General features: G+C 40.2%; 1 protein-coding gene across 6 annotated transcripts in view; it reads right to left on the bottom strand.

Moving 5' to 3' along the window:
- Nucleotides 1–15858, bottom strand: part of NDUFAF5 (NADH:ubiquinone oxidoreductase complex assembly factor 5) — a 40614-nt gene that overhangs the window by 23640 nt on the left and 1116 nt on the right. For 4 of the 6 annotated variants that reach the window (XR_004259827.1, XM_032248019.1, XM_032248022.1 and 1 more), the window contains exons 2-5: nucleotides 14649–14689; nucleotides 13539–13602; nucleotides 2096–2143; nucleotides 259–362 (exon numbers count right to left, since the gene is read on the bottom strand). Coding sequence is in view for 3 of the 6 variants with exons in the window: in XM_032248019.1 (XP_032103910.1) it covers nucleotides 259–362; nucleotides 2096–2143; nucleotides 13539–13602; nucleotides 14649–14689 (257 nt within the window). In the remaining 3 variants the exon portion in view is untranslated. Of the gene's footprint in view, nucleotides 1–258; nucleotides 363–2095; nucleotides 2144–13538; nucleotides 13603–14648; nucleotides 14690–15048; nucleotides 15069–15858 lie in introns of those variants that run through there. The other 2 variants (XM_032248024.1, XM_032248020.1) reach the window with 2 other exon arrangements.

Below are 15858 nucleotides of genomic sequence, written 5' to 3'. Positions count from 1 at the left end.
GAACTGAATGCCCATTTCAAACCATACTGTGTTAAGCTCGTATTTATCGTTCTTAAGGCTTTCAACAAGTATTAGATACTTTAAAAACTAAGGAGATCATATTATAGTTCTGTCATACTTATGGGAAAACTGAAAGTAACATAATTAGTCACCTGCAAATAGCAAGCAGATGAGCTAACATAAAAACTCAGGTTCAAAACCTTTATGACATAAATGATCTATTTATAACATATGGTTTTTAAAAAGTGGATTACCAACCTTAAACTGCTAACCACCAGGTCAAATGTGTTTTCTCTGAAGGGAAGGGATTCTTCATCAACTAAAACGCTGACAGTAGGAATTTCTGTTTCTAAGGAATTTTTCTAACAGTAAAAAAACAAAAGATCAAAACCACATTTATGTAGACTCTCAATTAATAATAACACAATCACTGTTAAATTGAAGTCAATGATCTATTTACTTGGCAGTTTCTATCCGACTTCCCAAAGGTGGCACAGAGAAGGCACCCAAAAAGCATTTCTTAAATGACTTAACATCAGCCAGAAAAAAACGGCTAACTAGTTGAAACAATATAAACAGGATACCCACCTCACACCAAACAAATTTCAGAAGGCCGAAAGTTTGGCTGGGCATGGTGACTCACTCCTATAATCCCAGCACTTTGGGAAGCCAAGGCGGGCAGATCACTGAAGATCAGGAATTCAAGACCAGCCTCGCCAACATAATGAAACCCCATCTCAAATAAAAATACAAAAATTAGCTGGTTGTGGTGGCATGCACCTGCAATCTCAGCTACTCAGGAGGCTGAGACAGGAGAATCACTTGAACCTGGGAGGCAGAGGTGAGCCAAGATTGTGTCACCATGTTCCAGCCTGGGTGACAGAGCAAGACTCTGTCTCAGAAAAAAAAAAAAAAAGAAAAGAAAAAAAAAGAAGGCTGAAAGTTTTAGTTAAGTAACTGAAGTACTAGATAAAATATGGGTGGACAGGACATTATTTTACCCTTCGATGAAAAAGCCTAGGTAAACATAGCAGCCAGAAACTGGAAAGGAAAAGACTGATATATTTGATGATAAACTAATTAAAAAAATTTTTTTTTTTTTTTTTTAAGATGGGGTTTCACCGTGTTGGTCAGGCTGGTCTTGAACTCCTGACCTCAGGTGATCCATCTGCCTTGGCCTCCAAAGTGCTTGGATTACAGGCGTAAGCCACCATGCTCGGCCAAAAATTTCTATTAATACAAAACAATAAACAATGTAAACAACTGAGGAAAATATTTACAACATATATAATGAAGGATTAATATCCCTAAAAACCAAGCTCTTACAAATCACCTAGAATAAGAACACATGACAGCTAAAGTAGATGAAGGACAAGGTGCAGCCATGTCACAAAATTATTTACAAAATTCAAAAGAAATACCAATAGTCAAAAGACATTGGTAGCTGTCAGATTGACGAAGACAAAAAGACTGGCCCAGTGTTGCCAAAGCAAAGGAGTAAAAAGTACCTTTTTCATCGTCCAAACTTTCTAAGGACAGTTTGAAGATGTATGTCAAAAATTTTTAAATGAACATCAAAATGAATCCATAAATTCTGCCTCCAGGACTTTATACCCAGGGAAAAACTAAATCAAACATATAAAGTTGTTTCACATAAGGATGTCCACTGCAGTGTTGATTATTAAGAAACTAGAAATGTAACTGCCTTTCAATAGAAAGTTTAGCTAAATAAACTATGAAGTATTCATATATTAGAATACCATGTAGCCATTTAAAAAGATGATATATGACATATCTGTACAAATTCACTGACAAAAAAATGACGTGCTGTAAATAACATGGAATATTAGCATAGTAATGGTCATAAACAATTGTGTGTGGAGGTGGGGACAGTTATGTCACAAATACAGAGAAATGGTTGCCTCTGAATGGTGGGACTAGAGGTGATTTTTCCTTTGTCCTTGCTATTTCCTGTATTAGTTCCTTTTTATGTGTCAGAAAAGAAAGCTAGTTTGAAGAAAATAAAAATGAAGAAATAAAGTACGAAGAAACAAATCATGAGATTAGAAACCAAAAGTGTTAAAAAGCTACCTACCAAAGCATTTTCTGCAATGTCGGCTTGGAAAAACTTTCCAACAGTTTCCTGAAATGGAATAACTAAAGCTGAAACAAGCAAATCCAGTAACAAACAATTGCTTTACATTTCTAAAGGTAAAAGTATTAATTATAATTAATTACACTTATAAATATTAATAATAAGTATTTATATTTTATAATTTTATATTTATAATTAATTATAATTTTCAGCTTTGTAAGGGTATTTTTCACATAAAACCAGTATGGTACACAAATACTTTTCGTAACACATATCTTTTGCTATATTTAATTATATGTAATAAAATAGAGAACATGAATATGCAGATTCAACATCCTGAATTCACTAAACTAGGAGAGGGCTTCTGTATTAACTTTTACATTGCATAACATGCTAAGAGCCAGTTTCCCCATCTTGTGCCACAAAGGACCCTCAGTGCATTTCCTGCCTTTTAGTTGTTCATTCATGGAGTTTACAGAGTAATGAAAGACTTCCAGACACAAAGGCTTAGGGTGGGGCTTAAGTGGTTGCATTTTCCCTGTTTCATCTACCCTCTCTTCCTTCCAAAAAGAAAGGAGACTGGGCTATTTCCGTACTAGAAAAACACTTTCCCTTCAGCTCTCTTTTCTCCATGATCCTGCTCCCCTATCTCCATCTATCAATCTTTAATCTCTGTCTTGCCTCCTTCCTTCACCTTAAAACATGCATAAGCTTTCCAATTATCAAAAATCTCCTCCCTCTAGGCACCTTCTGGTTGTTTGGTTTATAATCCACAACTCTACTTCTTCCTAAATCCTTTCTCCCCATTCTGAGTATCTCTTTGCGTTCACTGCACTCCTAACGCTATCTGCAGTCTCTGCTCACTACTCTGTCTGGCTTCACCTGACCTCTTTGAAGCACAGCATTGTCAACAGACTCCTAGAAGCTTCTTTAGAAACTTCTATTGTGGCTGCCCTCCTCTATTAGAGAAGCCAGTCCTTTTTTACTTTATCCACACCCACTTCCCTGCCCCCCAACTTGGAAAGGGATCTCCCCTACCACAAAAACCCTACCATTACTTAGTCACTGCAGATTACCTGAGGGCAACTGGTATGCAAGTCAATGTTTAAATACGGGTTCTCAAAAAAAAGAAAGAAAAGAAAAGAAAAAGAAAAAAGAAAGAAAAGTAAGTGCCCTGTTTGCCAATGTCCATGAAGCACTCAAACAACAGTGGATTTCATGCCACCAACATGATGTGGCTAAGTACGGAGCTGGGAAGAGATGTGCTCAATGGCTCTCACAAGCCAGCTCTAGCACACTCCTGTGAAGGGTGAAGAATTAGATCAATAGGACCATCTATCACCGTCTCTCACTTGAAAATTTAGACTAAGAGACTTCAAGATAATAGCAGAGTTCCCTGGAGTTGGAAGAGCATTTAGACTTCAGGATGAAGGCAGTGGTATGCTGGCTCGATGGGGGACTCCTTTGTAGCATTTGCCAACTTCCATGGTATAAATATTCCCACTAGGGCTGATGTCAAGCTATCAATACAATGTCACAGAACAGAGGTTGGGAAGAGATGCTAACGAATGGCTCTCATAGGCTGGTCTACGCTAGCTTCAGCTCACCACTGGGTATAGGGTATTCATACGGAACCACACACAATGATGAACACTACTAGGGATAGACTACAGGGAGTAAAAAGAATGAAAGCAACCAGACAGCATTCATGTAATACCAGAGTGCATGTGAACAAGAGGAATGTTGTTCCGGTGTTTCAAAGTTCCCATCTCTTGTGAGGCCTGACTCTACTTCTGGATCCCTGAGTTACATAGGAGCCCCTCTGTAACAAATGTCTCTGTGTTTAAACTGGCTTCAGTGCATTTTCACTTTCAACAATCAAGTTACCTTACTAAGATACTTTCCATCTTACTATTCCTGGCATCTTTGTTGGCTCCTCCTCTTTCTACCAACCCTAACTAAAATTGCAGAAGGTTCCTTGCTATATTCTTGCTGCAAAGAGCTTACCTATTTCTTTTCATTTTTCTTTTTTTAGTAGAGACAGGGTTTCACCATGTTGGTCAGGCTGGTCTTGAATTCCTGACCTCAGGTGATCCACCTGCCTCGGCCTCTCAAAGTGGTGGGATTACGGGTGTGAGCCACCACCCCCGGCTGAACTTACCAATTTCTATGGCTTCAGTTGTCACTTCTGAAAAAGACTTCCAAAAAAAACCATAGCCTGCCTTTGACAGATTTACCTTGTCTCACTTCTTACCAAGCTTTCGCGATGGGTTTTATTGACCATATTTTATAGAAACTGAGGTCTAGAGCAATCGATTGGTTCAAGGTTCAAGGGCACAAGACAGTGGCAGAGCTGAAGTCTGAAGCCCTATCTGACTTCAAGTCAATGCTCTTAACCTCAATATCCCAATTCCAGTTCCACATTTCCAACTACCTGCCAGCTATTAATACTAACATATTCCACTGTCACCTCAAACTCAAATATCTAAAATAGGAATGATCCCATGCTCCTTGCCATATCACATCCCCTGACTTTTTCCAGTCACAAAAGGTATAACTTTAACTCTAAAGTTATCTTGCAATAGTCATTTAATAAATCTTCATTGTGATTTAGGTACTAGGATTTAGTGGGGATCAAAAATGAGCAAATCCGATAAGAAAAAATATACTAAATATACATCAGGAGCTTGCAAGTACTATGGGAACAAATAAAGCAACTAGTCAGCAGAGAGCAGGGCCACTATTTTCTAAAGCACTCACTGGAGGAATCTTTGATGCGGCCAGCTGAGTATGAATCTGACAGGGAAGAGCATAGAGAAAAAGAGCAATGCAAAGCCCTGGCCTATTTGAGAAACTGCAAGGAGGCCAGGATTGCTGAAAAGTTGGAAGTGAAAGGAAGAAGACAGGACCAGAGACATGATTAAAAAAAACAGAGTCCTGAGGGTCTTATGGATTAGGACTCTGGATGACTACTAAGTTAGATGAGAAACTAATAGTTCTGGGCAGAGGACTAACAATGATTTGATTTGTGTTTCAAGAGGATTACTTTGCCAGGAGAACAGACTGTCAGGGACAAAGGTAGACACAGGGAGACCAGTAGAAGGTTACTACAATAATCTAGGCAAGAGGTGATGGTAGCTGGACAACATGGTGATGGGGAAGGTGGCAAGAAGAGGTAGACTTTGGTTATATTTTGAAATGAAATAAAAGCTGCTGATGGATTTGATGTGAAAGAGAAAGAAATAAGAGAAATCAATAAAAATGTTTTTGGCCTGAGTAACTGAAAGAACAGATTTGCTTGCCTACCATATCTGATCAGTCATCAAGTTCTGTTGATGCTTCTAGGTCTCCCATACATCTCATCATTTATATGTGCTGGCTCTTAATGGGTGGCAGGACTTTATTTCTCACTCCTGTAATGTCTTTAACACAGCATTCTAATGGGTTTGTTTCTCTGTCCTTTTGCATCTTCAATCTTTCTTGAATGCCATCCCCAAATCAGTCTTCCTTAAACATCACTAGATCACACCCTACAGCATTCTACCTCTGTGCCTTTCCTCCTGCCATGTCCTGACTTCCAAAGCCAGGAAGCACCGACTCAAATTCTTTCAAATCCAGGTCAGATTCTGTGCCCTCTGAGAAGCCTTGACCACGTGAATCCCTACTGATTTTTCTTTTTCCTTAATTCCTGTTGTACTTTAATAAGTGCACCATTTCTATGGCATTTACTATTACCAATAACAGTGTTTTAAAAGCCTCACCATGCCCTTCCCCACCCGGGCCCAAGTGTATGTTTTTATCAAAGCAGATTTTATGTAGAAATTTCACTTTATGGCCAGGAGTGGTGGCTCACGCCTGTCTCCCTAGCACTTTGGGAGGCCCAGGCAGGCGAATCACTTGAGGTCAGGAGCTCAAGACCAGCCTTGCCAACGTGGTGAAACCACATCCCTACCAAAAATAGAAAACTTAGCAGGGCATGGTGGTACACCTCTGTAACCCCAGCTACTTGGGAGGCTGAAGCAGGAGAATTGTTTGAACCTGGGAGGCAGAGGCTGCAGTGAGCTGAGATTGTGCCACTGTACTCCAGCCTGAGCACAGAGTGAGACTCCGTCTTAAAAAAAAAAAAAGAAAAAGAAAGAAAAACCAGTTTAATCTTTGTTTCCAGCACAATATCGTATACCTAGGACCTAAAAGAATAAATTAATGTCTTTATGGTCTGAATTATCAAGTGCAAAATAAAATAAAATGTTATAAGCATTAACAAAGCTACTTACATTTAATCATACAGAAAGATTTCTAGTCAACTAATAAAATATTTTTCTAGCTAAAGGTTAGCTTAATCATATTTTCTATATGAAATCTGATTTTTATTGTAATTATTGAAAATGTGAACAAACTGGGAACAAAGAGAAATATATCTTATGTAGATTCAAATAAATTATCAATAGAAACAGAACATAAAATGGATACAGAGAAAAAACACTTTAAGAAAAAAATTCCTGAAGCCTGTAACCCCAGCACTTTGGGAGGCCGAGGCGGGTGGATAACGAGGTCAAGAGATCAAGACCATCCTGGTCAACATGGTGAAACCCCGTCTCTACTAAAACTACAAAAAATTAGCTGGGCATGGTGGCACGTGCCTGTAGTCCCAGCTACTCAGGAGGCTGAGACAGGAGAATTGCCTGAACCCAGGAGGCGGAGGTTGTGGTGAGCCGAGATGGGGCCATTGCACTCCAGCCTGGGTAACAAGAGTGAAGCTCCGTCTCAAAAAAAAAAAAGAAAAAAATTCTAGACGGGAGGATCCAAGATGGCCGTTTAGGAACAGCTCGGGATTGCAGCTCCCAGTGAAAGTGCAGAGGGTGAGTGGATGCCGCATTTTTATTGCCCACAGACTAGGAAATTCCCAGGCGGAGGAGCTCCACAGGTCACCAGCGCGGCTGTGCCGGCCGGCGCGGCTGCTTTGCCCCACGCGGCTGCTTTGTCAGCGCCCTGGAGCAGCAGTTCTCTGTACAAAATACACCGGTCCGGCTGCCCTTTTGGCTGGCGATTGGAGCCACGGGAAGTCGCCCATTCGTCTGTTTAAAAAGGGGACTGAGCAGGGAACCAGGACAGTAGATTCCAGGGCAAAAAAAAAAAAGCTCCACAAACCTCAGTGCCGCTGTTTAAGCCAGTGCAGTGAGTGGCCGCAGGGGAAAACAAACAGACCCCGGCGCCTCTTCAACAGGCGACTGGAACACCAACTTAAAAAAGGCCCTGAGGCAGGGAGCCAGGTGATCAGGCTCGGCTGGTCCCACCCCCACAAAAGAACAGCAACCAGAAACTCTGGATTGAGAGTTTCACAGCAAGCACAGCTGAACCCAGGACGGTCCAGCTCTGTGGGGGAGGGGCGTCCGCCATTACCGAGGCAGCCCGCCGTTGCCAAGGCAACCCGCCACAGCAGAGACACTCTGCCTCAACACAGGCGGGCCACCAACGCCAAAGCAGTTCTAACTACACCCATATAAACAGGACTGCAGGGAAGTTCACTCGGCAGCTGGGCGGAGCCCACACCAGCTCAGCAAAGCCTCTACAGGCAGACAGTGACTAGGCTGCCTCCTTGTTGGTCAGGGCAGCTCTGAAGGAAAAAAAAAAAAGAAGGCAGCAGCATAGCGGAAACTCATAAATAAAGCCCTAAATCCCTGGGACAGAGCACCTGGGAACAAAAAGTAGTTTATGAGTTCTGCTGCAGCAGACCTAAACGTACCTGCCCAGCAGCTCTGAATGAACAACAGAGCTCACAGCTCACCATTTCAGCTCCTATAAAGAAGAGACCGTCTCCTCAAGCAGCTCCCTGACCCCTATATATCCAAAGAGACACCTCATAAAAGAGAGATCAGATTGACACTAGGCGGGTATCCTTCTGGGACAAAGATAGCAGAAGAAGAAAACTGGTAACCACCCTTACTGTTCAGCAGCTGCTGCAGGTGAACCCCAGGCAAGCAGGGCCTGCAGTGAACCTCAGAAGACCTACAGCAGAGGGGCCAGACTGTCAGGAGGAAAACCAAGAAACAGAAATAACCTCATCATCAACAAACAGAACGTCAATCTGAAAGATTTGAGACCCAATCTGAAAGCTAGCAACTACAAAGTCAACAGGTGGATAAATCCTTAAAGATGGGAAGAAGCCAGCGCAAAAAGGATGAAAACACCCGAAACCAGAACACCTCTCCTCCTAAAAGGGATCACAACTCCTCGCCAGCAAGGGAACAAAGTTGGAGGGAGAACGAGTGTGATGAAATGACAGAATCAGACTTCAGAAGGTGGGTAGTAAGAAACTTCTGTGAACTTAAAGAACATGTTCTAACCAAATGCAAAGAAACTAAGAACCTTGAAAAAAGATTTGACGAAATGCTAACGAGAATGGACAAAATAGAAAGGAATATAAGTGAATTGATGGAGCTGAAAAACGCAACACGAGAACTTCGTGAAGCATGCACAAGTATCAACAGCCGAATTGACCAAGCAGAAGAAAGGATATCAGAGGTCGAAGATCAACTCAATGAAATAAAACGGGAAGGCAAGACTGGAGAAAAAAGGGTAAAAAAGAATGAACAAAGTCTCCAAGAAATGTGGGACTATGTGAAAAGACCTAATCTACGTTTGATAGGCGTACCTGAATGCGACGAAGAGAATGACTCCAAGCTGGAAAATACTCTTCAGGATATTATCCAGGAAAACTTCCCCAACCTAGCAAGGCAGGCAAACATTCAAGTCCAGGAAATACAGAGAACACCACAAAGATATTTGTCAAGAAGAGCAACCCCAAGGCACATAATCGTCAGATTCACCAGGGTTGAAATGAAGGAGAAAATACTAAGGGCAGCCAGAGAGAAAGGTCGGGTTACCCACAAAGGGAAGCCCATCAGACTCACAGCAGATCTCTCAGCAGAAACCCTACAAGCCAGAAGAGAGTGGGGCCCAATATTCAACATCCTTAAAGAAAAGAACTTTCAACCCAGAATCTCTTATCCAGCCAAACTAAGCTTCATAAGTGAAGGAAAAATAAAATCCTTTGGGAACATGCAAGTACTCAGAGATTTCGTCACCACCAGGCCAGCTCTACAAGAGCTCCTGAAAGAGGCTCTACACATATAAAGGAACAACAAGTACCAGCTCAACTAAAGGGCAAAACACCCAGCTGGCACCAAAATGGCAGTATCAAATTCGCACATAACAATATTAACCCTAAATGTAAATGGACTAAATGCCCCAATCAAAAGACACAGACTGGCAAATTGGATAAAAAGCCAAAACCCATCGGTGTGCTGTATCCAGGAAACCCATCTCACATGCAAGGATGCACAAAGGCTCAAAATAAAGGGATGGAGGAAGATTTACCAAGCAAATGGAGAGCAAAAAAAAGCAGGAGTTGCAATTCTCACCTCTGATAGATTAGGCTTTAAAGCAACAAAGATCATAAGAGACAAAGAAGGACATTACATAATGCTAAAAGGATCAATGCAACAAGAAGAGCTAACGATCCTAAATATATACGCACCCAATACAGGAGCACCCAGATATATAAGGCAAGTTCTTAATGACTTACAAAGAGACTTAGACTCCCACACAATAATAGTGGGAGACTTTAACACCCTATTGTCATTATTAGACAGATCAACCAGACAGAAAATTAACAAGGATATCCAGGACTTGAACTCAGACCTGGACCAAGCAAACCTAATAGACATTTACAGAACTCTCCACCCCAAATCCACAGAATACACATTCTTCTCAGCACCACATCACACCTACTCTAAAATTGACCACATAATTGGGAGTAAATCACTCCTCAGCAAATGCAATAGAATGGAAATCGTAACAGTCTCTCAGACCACAGTGCACTCAAGTTAGAACTCAGAATTCAAAAACTAACCCAGAACCGCACAGCTTCATGGAAACTGAACAACTTGCTCTTGAATGTTGACTGGATAAACAATGAAATGAAGGCAGAAATAAAGATGTTCTTTGAAACCAACGAGAATGAAGACACAACATACCAGAATCTCTGGGACACATTTAAAGCAGTCTCTAGAGGAAAATATGTAGCAATAAGTGCCCACATGAGAAGCAAGGAGAGATCAAAAATTGACACCCTATCGTCAAAACTGAAAGAGCTAGAGGAGCAAGATAAAAAAAACTCAAAGCCTAGCAGAAGACAAGAAATAGCTAAGATCAGAGCAGAACTGAAGGAGATAGAGACATAAAAAACCCTTCAAAAAAATCAATAAATCCAGGAGCTGGTTTTTTGAAAAGATCAACAAAATAGACAGACCACTAGCCAGATTAATAAAAAAGAAAAGAGAGAATAACCAAATTGATGCAATAAAAAACGATAAAGGGGATATCACCACAGATTCCACAGAAATTCAAACCATCATCAGAGATTATTATAAATAACGCTATGCACATAAACTAATAAACCTGGAAGAAATGGATAAATTCCTGGACACTTGCCTCCTCCCAAGCCTAAACTAGGAAGAAGCCGAAACCCTGAACAGACCCATAACAAGGTCTGAGGTTGAGGCAGCAATTAAGAGCTTACCACCCAAAAAGAGCCCATGTCCAGACGGGTTCACAGCCAAATTCTACCAGACATACAAAGAGGAGCTGGTACCATTCCTTCTGAAACTATTCCAAACAATACAAAAAGAAGGAATTCTTCCCAAATCATTTTATGAGACCAACATCATCCTGATTCCAAAACCCGGCAGAGACTCAACAAGAAAAGAAAACTTCAGGCCAATATTCATGATGAACATAGATGTAAAAATCTTCAATAAAATACTGACAAGCCGATTGCAACAGCACATCAAAAAGCTTATCCACCATGATCAAGTAGGCTTCATCCCGGGGATGCAAGGCTGGTTCAACATACGCAAGTCTATAAACGTAATTCACCACATAAACAGAACCAAAGACAAAAACCACATGATTATCTCAATTGATGCAGAGAAGGCCTTTGACAAAATTCAACAGCCCTTTATGCTAAAAACCCTCAATAAGCTAGGTATTGATGGAACGTATCTCAAAATAATAAAAGCTATTTATGACAAACCAACAGCCAATATCATACTGAATGGGCAAAAACTGGAAGCATTCCCCTTGAAATGTGGTACCAGACAAGGATGCCCTCTCTCACCACTGCTATTCAATATAGTATTAGAAGTTCTAGCCAGAGCAATCAGGCAAGAAAAAGAAATAAAGGGCATCCAAATAGGAAAGGAGGAAGTCAAATTGTCTCTATCTGCAGACGACATGATTGTATATCTAGAAGACCCCATCATCTCAGCCCCAAATCTCCTGAAACTGATAAGCAAGTTCAGCAAAGTCTCAGGATACAAAATCAATGTGCAAAAATCACATGCATTCCTATACACCAATAACAGACTTAAAGAGAGCCAAATCAAGAACAAACTTCCATTCACAATTGCCACAAAGAGAATAAAATACCTAGGAATACAACAAACAAGGAACGTAAAGGACCTCTTCAAGGAGAACTGCAAGCCACTGCTCAACGAAATAAGAGAGGACACAAACAGATGGAGAAGCATTCCATGTTCATGGTTAGGAAGAATCAATATCGTGAAAATGGCCATACTGCCCAAAGTAATTTAAAGATTCAATGCTATCCCCATCAAGCTACTAATGACCTTTTTCACAGAACTGGAAAAAACCACCTTAAACTTCATATGGAACCAAAAGAGGGCCCGCATAGCCAAGTCCATTCTAAGCAAAAGGAACAAAGCAGGAGGCATCACACTACCAGACTTCAAACTATACTACAAGGCTACAATAATCAAAACAGCATGGTACTGGTACCAAAACAGAGATATAGACCAATGGAACAGAACAGAGGTCTCGGAGGCAACACAACATATCTACAACCATCTGATCTTTAACAAACCAGACAAAAACAAGCAATAGGGAAAGGATTCCCTGTTCAATAAATGGTGTTGGGAAAGCTGGCTAGCCATGTGCAGAAAGCAGAAACTGGGCCCCTTCCTGACACCTTACACTAAAATTAACTCCAGATGGATTAAAGACTTAAACATAAGACCTAACACCATAAAAACCCTAGAAGAAAATCTAGGCAAAACCATTCAGGACATAGGCGTAGGCAAGAACTTCATGACCAAAACACCAAAAGCATTGACAACAAAAGCCAAAACAGACAAATGGGACCTAATCAAACTCCACAGCTTCTGCACAGCAAAAGAAACAGTCATTACAGTGAATCGGCAACCAACAGATTGGGAAAAAATTTTTGCAGTTTACCCATCTGACAAAGGGCTGATATCCAGAATTTACAAAGAACTAAAACAGATTTACAAGAAAAAAACTAACAAGCCCATTCAAAAGTGGGCAAAGGATATGAACAGACACTTCTCAAAAGAAGACATACATGAGGCCAACAAATATATGAAAAAATGCTCATCATCACTGGTCATCAGAGAAATGCAAATCAAAACTACATTGAGATACCATCTCCCGCCAGTTAGAATGGCGATCATTAAAAAATCTGGAGACAACAGATGCTGGAGAGGATGTGGAGAAATAGGAACACTTTTGCACTGTTGGTGGGAGTGTAAATTAGTTCAACCATTGTGGAAGACAGTGTGGCGATTCCTCAAGGACCTAGAAATAGAAATTCCATTTGACCCAGCAATCCCATTACTGGGTACGTATCCAAGGGATTACAAATCGTTCTACTATAAGGACACGTGCACACGAATGTTCATTGCAGCACTGTTTACAATAGCAAAGACCTGGAACCAACCCAAATGCCCATCGACGATAGACTGGATAGGGAAAATGTGGCACATATACACCATGGAATATTATGCAACCATCAAAAACGATGAGTTTGGGTCCTTTGTAGGGACATGGATGAACCTGGAAACCATCATTCTCAGCAAACTGACAGAAGAGCAGAAGATCAAACACTGCATGTTCTCACTCATAGGCGGGTGTTGAACAATGAGAATACATGGACACAGGGAGGGGAGCACTACACACTGGGGTCAGTTGGGGGGAAATAGGGGAGGGGCGGTGGGGGGTGGGGAGCTGGGGAGAGATAGCAAGGGGAGAAATGCCACATGTAGGTGATGGGGAGGAAGGCAGCAAATCACACTGCCACATGTGTACCTATGCAACAGTTTTGCATGTTCTTTACATGTACCCCAAAACCTAAAATGCAATAAAATAAATAAATGGGGAAAAAAAAAAAAGAAAAAAATTCTAAAGAGGGGAGAAAACCACCATTGGTTTTACCACTTAATAAAAAACAAATGAACAATTCTGATATAATTCAATCTAAACATGTTGCAAGCTAATTAGGAAAGTCTTTCTTTAAAATTAACCAATTTTACTTTTCAAAGCAAATTAAGTCATTGAATAAATATACCTTATTCAAATATTGTGCAATGTAACCTCTTCCACAACCAAGATCCAAAGCAAGGGGGAAATCTCTTAAAAAAAAAAAAAAAGACACAGAAGTTATGCTCTGTCCATAATACAGTCTATAAATTAAGAATTATTTTTTCTTTAGTAAAATCATTTCAGTAAACACAACTTCCAGAAGGTTACATTATCTGCCTTTTTGGCCTCACCTTACAAGTTATATATACCAGAGCCTATTTCTCAGACTTGTTGAAGCAGTGGAACACTTAGAAATCATCATGGGAAATACCATTAGGTATTAATGTTAAACTAAAAGAAGAACTTACATAACAGTTAAACTTTTATTGAAAAGGTACCAGGTTCAAAGTACTGTGCTAAGTGTCTGAAGCTAAGTAAGTCAAACTCAACTAATAAGGAGCAGTCAACACTTGAATTCAGTCAGTTTGAATCCTGAACTGGAACTGCCATCCTCCATGCCATGCTGTCTCCTCTAAATATACTTCGTTCTGCTACACTGGTACAGACATCTAATTGTAGGCCATAGGTTCAAAAAAACACATAACAAGAAAACTTAAAATTTTATCTACTAATAATATTCTTCCTGAAAAACTGGAACAGAAAGAGCCCCTTTGCAATTTGTTTTAAAAAAGCTTTGTCAAAATTATAGAACACTAGTACATAGCTGGAGAGTCCCTAGTGGTAGATAACCTTATTTACCTAATGTCCTAATGCTTGATGATGAACACAGGCAATATGGCACAGTTAGGCACAGAGGCTTTGGAACTAGAAGGTAAATATTAAAAATTCGCATGTTGTTAAGTATCTCAAGTTTTACAGCAATCTTTCTATTACTGGCTTTTGGCCAAATCAAGTCGATTCAGGCTTGGAAAGAGATACGAGTTGTGCTTCCATACATTCTTTTCTTTTTTCAGGCAACAATGAAGAAAACATCTGCTCTCCAGACACAAAAAGGAGACTTACAGAGTGATTTAAATCACCAGTCACAGAAAATTCTTCCAGATTCTGCCATTTCAGGTATCAAGTTCCCGGCATTTAACCTCTTGAATTTCCACTCAAAAGCTGATGTTATGGTATTATGATCACCACCACTTACCTGGGTATGTCATATACACGGTCCGCAATTCGACTTCCAACCTGAAGGATTACAAGACGCATAGGTTAACAGGAAAGTAATACTCTTTTTCCAGTATTCAACAATCCACAGGTTACTTATGTTTTAAAATAAGTACTTCCCTTTATCCCCTTTTCAATTTCATCACAGGAACTTTCTTCTCAAATCACCAGGAAACAAAATTGAGGCAAATTACTTCAGAAGTCAATTTAATGAAATCAAGAGTAAATATTCTTAAAAATATTCCTATATACACATATATATATGTGGCCTTTACATTCCATGTGACATAAGATTACAAAAACGAAAAGCAAAGAACACAAAAGGCAGATTATTGTCCACAGATATTAGCATGAGGTATATAAAGTGAAAAATGAGTTACTTGGGGTTTATTGCAAATCAATACATAAGTGGTCACTTAAGAAAAACGCTGCTATTTGATGACTAACAAATTTTGTGGAACTCCTAAATGAACAAGTTTTCTGAGTGACATTCACAAGTTAGAAAAGCCAAATCTGAGGTACGGGCACCTCCCCGGCCCCATTCCCATCCCAATTTAAGAGTCATAAGATAAGCACCACCTTTTGCTGGGCTGGCTTCATCTGGCAGCAATAAAGATGTGGGAGTCTAGTATTCTCCACATTCCACTCATTCCCTCACAAACAGCCCCAGAGTTGCTATTAGGACTCTCAAACACAAGTGTACTTGCTTTTTGGAAGAAGGGCAAGGGAGGAGGGAGATTAGGTGTTTTTTCCCAGAAGTCCACTTTGTACATCATCCCTAATATGAATGCCCTATGTTTTATTTTTTTTTGAACTCTCATATACTTTTTTTGTTCTAGTCCCACAAATCAGCTAGGCCTCAATTAAGTTGTAATCCAGGTGCTTTTCTTGAAGGAGAAAGGGCTACGAGCATACATCTTCTAAGTACATGACAACAGCAGTGTAGTAAGTGTACCATGCCTTCCAAATGGGATACAAAAAATTTATTGGTAGTAAACTTCCTAGATCTATAATAGACATTACCAGTCTCTCTTTCTATAAGACTTCCTGAGAACAAACTGTCAATCATCTGATCAGACCCGTACTTGCAGAGAGCTCTGCTCAAGCTAGGAGTTCATTAAGTGTTTGTTGCGTTATACTTGACTCCAGTTTTGTTCTACTTCTGAATAAACATTTACTGAGGCCTGAAC

This window comes from Sapajus apella, unplaced genomic scaffold, assembly GCF_009761245.1.
Source record: "Sapajus apella isolate SASKATOON/1434 unplaced genomic scaffold, GSC_monkey_1.0 scaffold65, whole genome shotgun sequence".
NCBI classification, from domain to species: Eukaryota; Metazoa; Chordata; class Mammalia; order Primates; family Cebidae; genus Sapajus; species Sapajus apella.
The sequence above is the reverse complement of the archived record's forward strand: the minus strand, read 5'-3'. Positions and strand labels throughout refer to the sequence as shown.